Source organism: Lepidochelys kempii, chromosome 1, assembly GCF_965140285.1.
Source record: "Lepidochelys kempii isolate rLepKem1 chromosome 1, rLepKem1.hap1, whole genome shotgun sequence".
Classification (NCBI taxonomy): domain Eukaryota; kingdom Metazoa; phylum Chordata; order Testudines; family Cheloniidae; genus Lepidochelys; species Lepidochelys kempii.
This window is the reverse complement of record NC_136380.1, coordinates 188,602,657-188,615,931: the sequence shown is the minus strand read 5'-3', so window position 1 is coordinate 188,615,931 and position 13,275 is coordinate 188,602,657. Positions and strand designations below refer to the sequence as shown.

The 13,275-nt window shown below is 41.5% G+C and overlaps 1 protein-coding gene across 6 annotated transcripts in view; it reads left to right on the top strand.

Annotated features, from left to right (window-relative positions):
* Positions 1-13,275, top strand: part of EPHA6 (EPH receptor A6) — an 879,356-nt gene that overhangs the window by 480,837 nt on the left and 385,244 nt on the right. For all 6 annotated transcript variants that reach the window (XM_073305263.2, XM_073305254.2, XM_073305245.2 and 3 more), the window contains one exon: positions 4,262-4,417. In XM_073305263.2, coding sequence (XP_073161364.1) covers positions 4,262-4,417 — 156 coding nt within the window. The remainder of the gene's footprint in view (positions 1-4,261; positions 4,418-13,275) is intronic.

Below are 13,275 nucleotides of genomic sequence, written 5' to 3'. Positions count from 1 at the left end.
TTGGGAGGAGGCCATGGGGAAGTAGACCAGGGAGTTGTAGCTGTCGCACAGCTGTTCCAGGAGGCACTCTAGACAGCTGCATTCCACAGGGCCCTGGGCTGGAACCTGGAGTAGAGTAGCTAACTCCCACCACTCTACACAACCTGAGCATTCCCTGATGGTGATAAGAGCCTCATCAGTCATAATAAGGCAGTTTTCCAGCTTCCAGACTCAGAAATGGTGTACAGGGGCTGGATCAGAGACTGAGGATCTCTCTCATTGACTTAAATTTGAATCTTGTGTAATACTCATACTGTGTTTCTGTTGAGTGACTGAGTGGATCATAATTTTTTGCAGTGTTTGGTCCCAGGATATGAGAGAGATAAGAGAGGTGCCACTATCTTTTATTGGACCAACTTCTGTTGGTGGAAGTTACAAGCTTTTAAGTTCCACAGAGCTCTTCTTCAGGTTTGGGTGAGGAAGCAGAATATCGAAGCTAAATACACATTGGGACAAATTGCTAAGCAAAAAGGGCAACATATGAGGGAGGCAGTCACTTGAAATGAAGCGGTCAATATGGGGTTAAATCGTTATACACAATAGATGTTGTACCAATAAAATAAAAACCAGCAGGATCTTATTAAAGGGAAAAAGGCAAAATACCACATTTATTGTGAATACAGAAAGAATCATAGTAAGCAGTTAGTTATAGCTATAACATTCCATTCAATCTCATATTTATTCACACATTCATTCATACAAACACACACACACACACACACACACACACACACACACACATACACACCCACACACACAGGTTCTGCAAGGTTGTTATCATAGTTACCAGCCTTAGAGTTGCTCATGCCAAGCCACTGGCCAGGTGGCCTGGACATGAGGAGGGAGCAGGGCCTTGTCAGATGCTCATCTGATGCTCCTGGAAGTTGGTTTGCAGAATCAGACCCCCAAAGTTCTCACTTTTTAGAGTCTATTTTTATAGGAATTTCTTCCTATGCCAGTCTATGGGAATTGCTTCATCATGCTGTTGCTGAATCAATCAGCAGATAGCACATTCCTGACGGCTCCAAGATGTTATCTTGTTCTTTGGTTCTCCCATTCTTGAGGCTGTTGGGTGGATTCCAGTCTGCCCTCCGCGGGGTCCTCTGGTTATTTCCACTTGACGCCTTCTTCAGCCGATGGACACTGGATTCTTAGGCTGGCACCTCCCTGATCATTCAGTTATTATCCACACCAAGCATCCATCCACATACATCCTCTATCTCTATTTTAATCACAATGGTTAATACAACAAAAGGGTGGGGAGTCTCTGGGTGCTGTTTCTGTTGTTAGAGTATTGCTTTGAGTCTCTCTCTCTTGTGAATTGCTTTGAGAACAGACTCTGTCTTAGAATGTACTAACACAATTAGCAGCTTGCAAGTTTCACACATAGAGGGAGAGAAACAGTACCGAAAACCAAGAGACCTCTTAATTAGTAATACCCTGGAATTTAAACTCTGGGGAATCAAACTCATTTGTGATTTTAATACAGAACTTCTTTAATATGATCCAACATAGACAATGAAGTGGGCAACCAAAGATCCTAAAATGTAGGTGATAAATGTGTTACATTAATTTTTGGGAGAATGGTCCTTGGGGAGGAGACGTCTTAAATGGCTATTACTGTGCTATTGTACTGGTACATTCACAAGCGTGGGTACTGACTGAATAGTAATAATCTATAAGCACCTACAAGGCAATTTTTGGCAATCAAAAGGAATGGTGGTAGATGATCTCCACCCCAGTCTGCCTATCATCAGTGCCCCAGAAAAGCCACTCTCAAGACCCGTCGATAGCCACAAGCAGTACTGGGTGAAGCCCTAGAGTGCAAGATCATGGTCCACTTTTACACAACATAAATCACTGCCGGAGCTACCAGCTGCAGAGGCGGCTGGGAGCCCCAGGGCTTGGGGGCCGTTTAAAGGGCCCAGGGCTCCGGCCACCACTACCTCCCCCGGCTCTTTAAATCTCTGGCAGTGGGGATCTGGCGGCAAGTTAAAGGGTCTGCTGGAGCTGGCAGAGATTTAAAGGGCCTGGGGCAGTAGTGGCGGCTGGAGCCCCAGGCCCTTTAAATTGCTGCCAGAGCCCTACTGCTGCTACCCCAGGGCTCCGGCAGCGGGGCTCAGGAGGCGATTTAAAGGGTCCAGGGCGCCAGCTGCTGCTACCACCCTAGGCCCTTTAAATTGCTGCTAGAGCCCCACTGCCGGAGGCGGTGGAGATTTAAAGGGCCCGTGGCGGCAGCAGCAGCTGGAGCCCTGAGCCCTTTAAATCGCCTCCTGAGCCCTGCTGCCGGAGCCCTGGGGAAGTGGCAGCGGGGCTCTGGTGACAATTTAAAGGGAAGCTGGTCCAGTACAGCGTCCCGGGGCGTCCCGGCTTACTTTCACCTCTGCTTACAATATTCTTTTCCCTACACCGGTGAGCATTGAATTCAATGAAAGCAGCCTCAACAATACCAGTCTAATAACATTATATATATATTCCCTTATTTCTCATTTAATGTACTCATGTACTCACAGTTGTGAACCACTTCAGACAGCGCAACAACATACGTCTGATTTCAACAGGCTTTTTTTTCCCCAGTTTTGGCTATTTACATGGAATATTATCTTAGGCCCAAAGCAAATAATGCTACTGAGAAATCTTAAATAAGCCACCAAAGGTACAAGAGAAACCCAATTAAATGAGAAATAAGGGAATATATATATATTCAAAAAGCAGGGCAGACACACCAAACTGGTGGTATATTCTACAGTTAGATTTAACCAACCCAGTAACAAATGTGAACTCTTGGATCACTGTAGCAAACTTACCATGGAGTCACAAGCAAGCCTCTTGGGCTTGCCTTTCTATCTTACCACCCAGGCAAGCTGGACTTAATGATAAATGGTCACATACACCAAAAATATTCAGGTTGCTCCCAATCCCAAGAGGCCAGCTACTTACCCCAGATCAGTTTTATCTTAGATTTCACACCAAAAAGCAATGCAGGTAGCTAATCCCAAAGTAAACTAATGATTTGTTAATGAGGAAAAAGAAATGAGAGTTATTTACAGGTTAAAGCAGGCAACACGTATACACAAATGAATTCATTCTCTGATTCCAAAAGGTGACAGAGATGTCGTAATTTGTCAGCACTGAATGTCTTTTTTAAGACTAACTCAGGTTGACCCTGGGGATCTCTGCCTATTTGTTTCTTAGCTCCAACCTTTGTAAGAGTCCAAACAGCACAGATGGAAAAATCTTTGTCAGCTATTTTTATTTCCCTTTTCTAGCATTCAGACCAATGGGACCAGCCTTTCTGCATGTAATTCTCAATGGGTGGATGGGCTAATCAACAAAGCTTTTGTCCTACAACGGCCCACTTAATTCTGATAGCCCTCCTAGATAGGGAGGAGCAGCCACTCTTGCCATCTGAGTTCACAAGTTTAGAGCAGGCATTTTTACCATTATAAAACAAACACATTTTATGTTGTAGCTTGGAATACAAACATTTCAAGTGAGATTAATGCATGCAGCAATTTACAAGCATTTCATAGAGTCTAAATGCTAAACACATCCTTACAAGCCTAACGCCTATCTTGAACAATACTATCATCAGTGACCCAGAAAAGCCACTCTCAAGACCCGTCAATAGCCACAAGCAGTACAGGGTGAAGCCCTAGAGTGCAAGATCATGGTCCACTTTTACACAACATAAATCACTGCCGGAGCTACCAGCTGCAGAGGCTGGTATACAAACACATCCCTACCTCATAAGGGTGTTATGAGAATAAATATGTTGATGACTTCAGGGTGTTCAGTTATTTCAGTAATGGGGACCATAGAAATACCTTAATTGATAATGACCTACCCCACTTTTTCTCTTTACTGATAGATGGGACTAGCATACATCATACAACTTGCTTCTACACTGTGTGATACTCCCGGAGACTTCTGTACAACAGTTACCTAACAGCAGTGCTGACTAAAATCCAGCTGTAAATTGCTGAGAGCTGTTTGCCTCTTTTCATTGTTGTCCTGCCTGGAGTTCTGAGACTAGTGATGTTTTTCATTCAGTCCATATATCTGAAGATTAAGCCAAGTACAGGATTAATACTCTGATTATAATGTATTCTGTATCTAGATTACAGAGAAAAGGAAGGTACATTGGAAATGCATTGAACATACTGTATGTATGAAAGAAGCCTACTGATGATAATGAATAATTGTTTTCTTGTTTTTACAGCTTGCAGGCCAGGATTCTATAAAGCATTTGCTGGGAATATAAAGTGTTCCAAGTGCCCTCCACACAGTTTAACCTATGTAGAAGCAACTTTTGTCTGTCAGTGTGAAAAAGGTTACTTCAGAGCTGAGAAAGATCCACCAACTATGGCATGTACCAGTAAGTCTGATCTGTAACAGTGTTTGAAATTCCCCTCATTTTCATCTTATTTATTTTTACATAATAGAGAAGGCACCTCTGCATGCCAATATTGTGACCTATCCCTCTAAAAGAAAACAAAGGAAAATGTTTTCCTTAATTACAAATCAAACAGCAGGTTTCTCTTTAGTCTTAAAGCTCCTAAAAATTACTGAAAGTTTCCCAGCTTAAGGAACATTTTTTGTTTGCTGGTTGGTTGGTTTGTTGTGGGTGTTTTTTTTATTTTTTAAAGAAAAATGACAGAGTATGTAATTTCTTCCCACAGATAACAGGGTTGACGTTTGAGAAGCAATATATATTTCATCTATTAAAAAAATAGCTTTGTACAAAAACCCTCAAAACATTGAGGACACATATAAAGTTGAAGACAAAACTGGTAGTACTTATTCCTTTCCTCTGGCTTAAATAAAAAATAAATATCAAACAAGCATCATCCTGACAGATTGGCCTAAAAGCTTAACTATCCAAAAAATCCTAAAGTGAAGAGGGGCAGGGAAGATGCATTCAGTCATACACAGGTACAATTAAACCCTGTAGCATTTCCACTTCTTTCAAAAGACAATGAGATCTTTTTATACAGCTGTGATAATGAAAATTATTTAGTCTTTTCAAAATGTAAATGAAATCCTGTAATGTTTGACAGGAAACAAAACTAATGTATGAAAACCTGGAGGCAGAAATTCTGACTACAGAGACATTTTTCTTCTCATTGGATCAATTTGCTCATGTCTGGGGACAATGTAAAAATATAAATTTTCTTGTCAGTTAATAAAATAGTTCCCCTGGATTTTCATCGTTGGTTCATTATTCACTGATATTAATTTGTTGGTCCCAAAGTAACAATATGTGTTCCATCTGAGAGCATAGAACCAGCGACAGGAGCACACTATTTAGGTATAAAATATTGTTACTTCATTTAATGAAGACAAGTCTGGCTTGACTTCGCAAAATTTTCTAAGACCTCAAGTTTTCTGTGAAGAAATGCCATGTCTCTGTTTAATACCCAGTAATGATCTGGTTCTTTCAAATTGTGTTTGTGCTACAATCGTCTTATTAAGATAATTCTGTGAATTTTCAGCACATTCAACATTAGATGTACAAGAAGCCTACATTATTATTATTTTTTTAAAAACCCACAAAGCTAGAGCTCTGTTGCAAACTTCAAACAAGTTAGCATTCAATTCTTGTGAAATAGAATCATTTAAATATATATAAACTTTAATGTATTGAGGAGAGAGAGAAAAATGGCTGAGTTTTGAATGTTGTGGCATTCTTATCAATTTAAAACATTTTTGGATATATTGAGTTGAAATCAGTTATGTCAGAGCCAGAAATTAATGAAGAAGAGAAACATTTTGATATTATCTGCATATAAGAGAGGGTCAAAGTTAGAGTACAAGGGATGTTAAGAGTAACAAGAAGGGTTTCTTCAGGTATGTTAGCAACAAGAAGAAAGTCAAGGAAAGTGTGGGCCCCTTACTGAATGAGGGAGGCAATCTAGTGACAGAGGATGTGGAAAAAGCTAATGTACTCAATGCTTTTTTTGCCTCTGTCTTCACGAACAAGGTCCGCTCCTAGACTACTGAACTGGGCAGCACAGCATGGGGAGGAGGTGACCAGCCTTCTGTGGAGAAAGAAGTGGTTCAGGACTATATAGAAGAGCTGGACAAGCACAAGTCCATGGGGACGGATGCACTGCATCCGAGGGTGCTAAAGGAGTTGGCGGATGTGATTTTAGAGCCATTGGCCATTATCTTTGAAAACTCATGGCGATCGGGGGAGTTCCCGGATGACTGGAAAAAGGCTAATGTAGTGCCCATCTTTAAAAAAGGGAAGGAGGAGGATCTGGGGAACTACAGACCAGTCAGCCTCACCTCAGTCCCTGGAAAAATCATGGAGCAGGTCCTCAAGGAATTAATTCTGCAAACTTGCTGAGGGTGCAATCCATGCCATCACTTAGAGGAGAGGAAAGTGATCAGGAACAGTCGACATGAATTCACCAAGGGCAAGTCATGCCTGACTAAGCTAATTGCCTTCTATGGTGAGATAACTAGCTCTGTGGATGAGGGGAAAGCAGTGGTCGTGTTATTCCTTGACTTTAGCAAAGCTTTTGATACGGTCTCCCACAGTATTCTTTCCAGCAAGTTAAAGAAGTATGAGCTGGATGAATGGACGATAAGGTGAATAGAAAGCTGGTTAGATCATCGGGCTCAACGGGTAGTGATCAATGGCTCCATGTCTAGTTGGCAGCTGGTATCAAGCAGAATGCCCCAGGGGTTGGTCCTGGGATCGGTTTTGTTCAATATCTTCATTAATGATCTGGAGGATGGCATGGATTGCATCCTCAGCAAGTTTGCAGATGACACTAAACTGGGAGGAGAGGTAGATACGCTGGAGGGTAAGGATAGGATACAGAGGGACCAAGGCAAATTAGAAGATTGGGCCAAAAGAAATCTGAGGTTCATCAAGGACAAGTGCAGAGTCCTGCACTTAGGATGGAAGAATCCCATGCGCCGCTACAGAGTAGGGACCGAGTGTATAAGCAGCAGTTCTGCAGAAAAGGACCTAGGGGTTATAGTGGACGAGAAGCTGGATATCAGTCAACAGTGTGCCCTTGTTGCTAAGAAGGCTAATTTTGGGCTGAATACATAGAAGCACTGCCAGCAGTTCGAGGGATATGATCATTCCCCTCTATTCGGCATTGGTGAGGCCTCATTTGGAGTACTGTGTCCAGTTTTGGGGCCCACCCTACAAGAAGGATGTGGAAAAATTTGGAAAGAGTCCAGCGGAGGGCAACAAAATTATTAGGGGGCTGGAGCACATGAGTTATGAGGAGAGGCTGAGGGAACTGGGGATGTTTAGTCTGCAGAAGAGAAGAATGAGGGGGGATTTGATAGCTGCTTTCAACTACCTGAAAGGGGGTTCCAAAGAGGATGGCTCTAGACTGTTCTCAGTGGTAGCTGATGACAGAATGAGGAGTAATGGTCTCAAGTTGCAGTGGGGGAGGTTTAGGTTGGATATTAGGAAAACCTTTTTCACTAGGAGGGTGGTGAAATACTGGAATGCGTTACCTAGGGAGATGGTGGAATCTCCTTCCTTAGAGGTTTTTAAGGTCAGGCTTGACAAAGCCGTGGCTGGGATGATTTAGTTGGGATTGGTCCTGCTTTTGAGCAGGGGGTTGGACTAGATGACCTCCTGAGGTCCCTTCCAACCCTGATATTCTATGAGGACAGAACTGAGAACAGAAGATGTCTAATGGTTGAGGAATGTCTATTACCAGTCAGAAGAAGAGTATAATTAGTTAGACAATGGAGAACGTAATAAAGCAATATGCTTGATATTTCAGCATGCTGTGCCAGATGATCAAGAAAAATATCATGTTTGACTATATTAAGTGGTCACTATGTACATAAAGTCTAACATCACTAGAGTGTGATTAGAAAAAAAATCTATCTTTTTCAAGATCAAAGGCATTTATACTTAAATTAAGTATATGAGTCTGAACAAATTTCTTATTATGCTATGCTTACATAATTTCAAATTACATCACCACTCACAAAAAACAACCCAAACAATATTCTTTATATTAAAACTTGTAAATAGTTATGTAGGAAACCACCATTGTCTTGAAGCTACAAAATAAAAACAAAACAAATCCTTGGGTTTTGTTTTTTATTTATGGTGCCTATACTCTTAATTATATATGTATTTCTTTACTATTTATCTTTCCTCTCTGTACAGACAATAGTGCTTTTCATTCATGGACCGCCAAAGAACTTCAAGAACTTGAATTAATGAAGACGCACAATATCCCTGTCATATGGGTATCATCCCATTTTACAGATAGATAAACAGAGACATAGAGGTTAGAGGAAGAATAAGTGGCAGAGAGAGGAATAGAACCCAGAATTCTTAGCACACAGACCTTGCTCTAATCATTAGGAAAAACTTCCTTTCTGGTTTGTAAATTTAATTTGCCACTCAGTATCAAGTTGCACTATGTAGGTATTAGTTAGTATAATGATGGGCTCAAGGCACAAAATTCAGATCCCAATTCTGAGCATTCCAAAAATCTCAGGATAAAATCCTGTCCACCAATGAGAGTTTTGCTGGTGACTTCAGTGCGGCCAGGACTTCACCCGGAATGTATTCAGATTGGATATGGTGTGCAGTTTAGGGCCAAGAATCGTCTTTAGTTGTGGACAAACAGGCTGATCTTCTGAATTGGTTGATACTGGGGAGGGGAAACACTAACTTTTGAATACTATTTGGTCCTATGGGCCTATTTGCCATGTCTCTTCCAGCAAACTGTTTTACACCCAGCTGGACCCTTTCCTCTTCCCCTTCTTCCCAGCTATGCTCTCCCTAAGCTGTGCACTCATGCAGCTGCCCAGGAGTGAATCAAGGGCCGTGCACAGTGGCGTGTATTCAGGTGCCCCTACCCCTGCTGTTCTGTAGCTGCATTGCTCCTGTCCTCTGCCTAGGGTTGCCAGGTGTCCGATTTTGAACCAGAATGCCCGGTCAAAAGGGGACACTGGCTGCTCCAGTTGGCATCACTGACCAGGCCGTTAAAAGTCCAGTCGGCAGCACAGCGGGGGCCTGGGGCTAAGGCAGGCTCCCTGCCTGCCCTAGCTCTGCGTAGCTCCTGGAAGCATCTGCCAGGTCCCTGCAGCCTCTAGGCCAGTGGTGGGCATGCGGCCCATCAGCATAATCTGCTGGCAGGCCGTGAGACAGTTTGTTTACATTGACCGTCCACAGGCACGGCTGCCCGCAACTCCCAGTGGCCGCGGTTCGCCATTCCCAGCCAATGGGAGCTGCGGGAAGCGGTGGCCAGTGTGTCCCTGCGGCCCGCGATGCTGCCCACGATGCTTCCCGCAGCTCCCATTGGCTGGGAACGGCGAACCGTGGCCACTGGCAGCTGCGGGCGGCCGTGCCTGCGGACAGTCAATGTAAACAATGTAAACACTGTCTCGCAGCCCCCCAGTGGATTACACTGACGGGCCGCGTGCGGTCAGGGGGTCTCAGGTTGCCCACTACTGCCCTAGGGGCTGGGGCGGCCAAGGACTGGGAGGCTCCGTGCACTGCCACTGCCCCCAATGCCATTTCCACAGCTCCCATTGACCAGGAACTGGGACCAATAGGAGCTGGGAAGGCAGCATGTACCGTGCAGAACCGCCTGGCCGCCCATTTGCCTAGAGGCCGCTGGGACCTGGCAGACACTTCCTTAGAGCTGCAGTACGCGGCGCCACGACCCCACACCCCCTTATGCACCCCGACCCGGAGTCCCCTCCCGCTCCCCAAATCCCTCATCCCCAACCCCACCCCTGAGCCCAGAACCGGAGTCGTAGCCCTCACCCCCTCCTACACCCTAACTCCCTGCCCCAGCTCGGAGTAGTAGACAGTATTTTCTTATGTAGAAAGTATCTGATATTAAGTATTAACAATAATTAACTTTATTGTACATAATCAGAACAGTCATGAAGTTTGCTGAAAGGAGAGGGTGAAATAAACCCTTCATTTTCACCAATTCATTTGCTTCCCTTAAACCGCCCCCATGGTATTAGGAAATCCCTAAGAGCTTTGCACACAGATGTCTGCATAAGGGTTATTGCTGCCAAGTTTTTTTCAAGGTGTCAAAAAATCTTTGTATAATTTATAAATGATAACAAAGCAATCAGACCACATTCATAAAAGCCCAGTGACACATAATTTAGCTGAATCTGAGGATTAGAATTAATTGTCTCTTTTTGTTCCAATTTCTAAATCTTAGTAAATGATTCACTGCATGTCATTACAGCTTAATAATTGCATGAAATCACAGTTTAGCTGGCATAATTTAACGGCAATTAAAAAGCTATTTAATCGGCATGCAAATTAGCATGAGGGCCCTTGAGTATGAAGGGTGTCTGTTTTTTCTGCAGTATCTGCAGGCGGACAGTTATATACTTTCAGACATCCCCAACATAAATGATAACATTCTTCCTATTCAAGGAAATATGAATACTCAATAATTCATGTTTTCTATTATAACTAAGGAAAAGCCCCAAACCCTGAATATATCACTTCCTAGTACAAAATTACAACAAAACAACAAGTGTCAAATAGTTTTATCTACAATATTCATTCCTGTACTGATACCATATATAGAGAGTGACAGAAATCTGGCAGAAATTTAACAGAGATAAAGCCAAAGAAATATGAGAGCCGTGCTCTTGATACTTGGATCTACTTTAATTACTTTGTCTTGAACTGCCAAATCCAGTCAAGTATTGCATTGAAACTGAACTACAATGATAATCATCATAATATTTATCTCTTAAATAGTACTACATTCAACCCACTTTACAAACGTTGGCTTCAGTCCTTCAAACAATTACACGCATGCTTAGCTATAAATGCATGAGTATTCCTATTAACTTTAATGGGTGTAAAGTTAAACACACGTGCAAGCATGATCAGGGCTACTAAGACTGATCCTGTGTTCCTTGCATACCTAAAACTCTCCATTGACCTAAACAATGGGACTTTGTTAGGTCCATTAATTATTTAATCCTCACAACATGTCTCCTGGATAAATAGACATAAATTATTCTAGTTTTTCAGATGGCCAAATACATACAGCGAATTTAAGGACTTCAAAAATCTTTAGAAGTGTTTGTTAATTTTGGGTGCCTCCATTTTTAAGTGCCCCAAATTTAGACACCTAGACCCTGATTTTGAAAGACTTTTGAACACACACAGGTCCCCAGTCATTACGTTTGAAATTGTGGGATCAGCACATCTGTCTCAAGCTGAGGGTCCTAAAACTGAGGCACACAAAATTTGTGGCCACTTTTAGAAAGTTTTGTTGAAGTTAACATTCCCAAGGTTACAGATGGAGTTCGTCTATCACTAAGTAGTCTGAAGGATGAAAACAATGGCAAACTGTTGGTTAATATGATTGCATGTGGTGGTAAATTGTATTTATAAATATTTTTAATTAAATTTCAGTTTTGCAGTATTAGACATATTTCAGTGTCACATTTATGAACCAGAAAACAGTTATTTAAAGTTTAATTTAAAAAGAATAAAGAAGGCAAAATACAAAAATAACTGCTGAAACTGAGCAGAAGTATTTTATCTGTTCATTTTCACCATGAATGAGCCATAATATTTCTGACAGCCTAATGGTAGAACCAGGGTTCTAAATTGTCCCCTGGTACCTGTAATAGTAACTGATTCCTGCTGATAAAAGGTGTCTGGCTGCTGAACTCAACATTCTATATAGGCAGAGAGTACCCATGATCACCCATTCAAAAATATTCTTGTCCACTAAAAAAAACCCAGTTTAATTTGCATGTGTTCCAAATATAGCAACTAATTTATCACCACCATGAATACAAAACTCATCTTAGTAAAACCACTAAAACCACCATTTAACCATTACAAATAAACACCTGTAATAAAATAGCCACTCAGTTACTTAACTACATTTCCGAGAAAGCCACAAGATTTATGGTCAGAATTCACATAATCTCCCACATCACCAAATCTAAAAACATTTTTAGCTGTGCCTCTCTTAGAGAGAGCTCCAAATTGCAAGTACATGCAGGAAAAGCTATATTTTTCCAACTTTAACTGCCCAGATTGTTGACAAACACATAAAGCCACTTACAAACTATCCCACAACAAGAGAAAATACTTGTAAAGAATGCATAAATCAATACATTGTATATCAACCCTCTCTGATTAAATATTATTCCAGTAACTATATAATCAGCCTCTTTTATTTATTCTCCCCTAGAGAAACCAGCTATCCCTGCTGAACATAAATGTTCTTTTGATATTCGGGTCAGGATCTTTTAAACAGTCCTTTAACCTCAGATTGAGACATGTACATTTCAAGATTACTCCTGGACGTGCCAAAAAACAGAAGAAAATATACTGGTCAGGGGAGCAAAACATTAACCAAATATACCCTATAACATGCTGTCAGTGATAGGCATACCCCACCATATCCCCAACCCAAGCAGTCATTATGCACATTAGATACCATAGTTAAAGCAAACATTTAGACACAAACAAATTGTTGTTAGAATTGAATTTATTAATATAGTACTACTGGGGTGAATAATTTAGTACCTTACGGACAAGTTAAGAAGACACCGAATCTGTTTCAAAGCACTTTGTCTATGGCCACAAGAGTGCAATGAGCTTTGTGTGGGTGGATCCCGACGTCTGTGTATCCCTATTGGAGTTATTTGGGTCCTGTGTGGATGTGGGGCCCAACTACTCAGAGCTCATTGCAGGATCAGAGCATAAAGCCCCTTATCCTGCAAACAAATACACATGTGAATATCATTGCACATGTGAGTAGTCCCACTGGAATCCATCAGTGGAACTATTTGCATACATGAAGTAATTTTTTAACAGATGTTTGCAGAATCAGAATTAGAAGGAAACATAAGAAAAGAAGACCAGGCAAAGTGGGTCTGGGGAGCAGGAATGAGAAAAGGAAACATTGGTTCCATATACGGTGTAATTCTGACTGTTTTGGGACTCTGGTTATCAAAAGAAAAGTAGAAAGATTAATTACTGGTAGAACATTAGTTACAAATAACATTGTTAAAGCTAAGATTAGTATTGGAATGCCTGAAAAAAATAAAAGCTTTAAGTATCAGGATATGGGGAGGCTAAAGGTAAGAAAAGTACCTTAGTTAATATGCGACCTTTTAAAATCAAACTATTAATCTTTTCTCCTATTTTCTTAATTTTATGTATGTGTATATATGGATGTATATGTGTGTATTCATGTTAAGGACATTATTTGCTGTTACTTT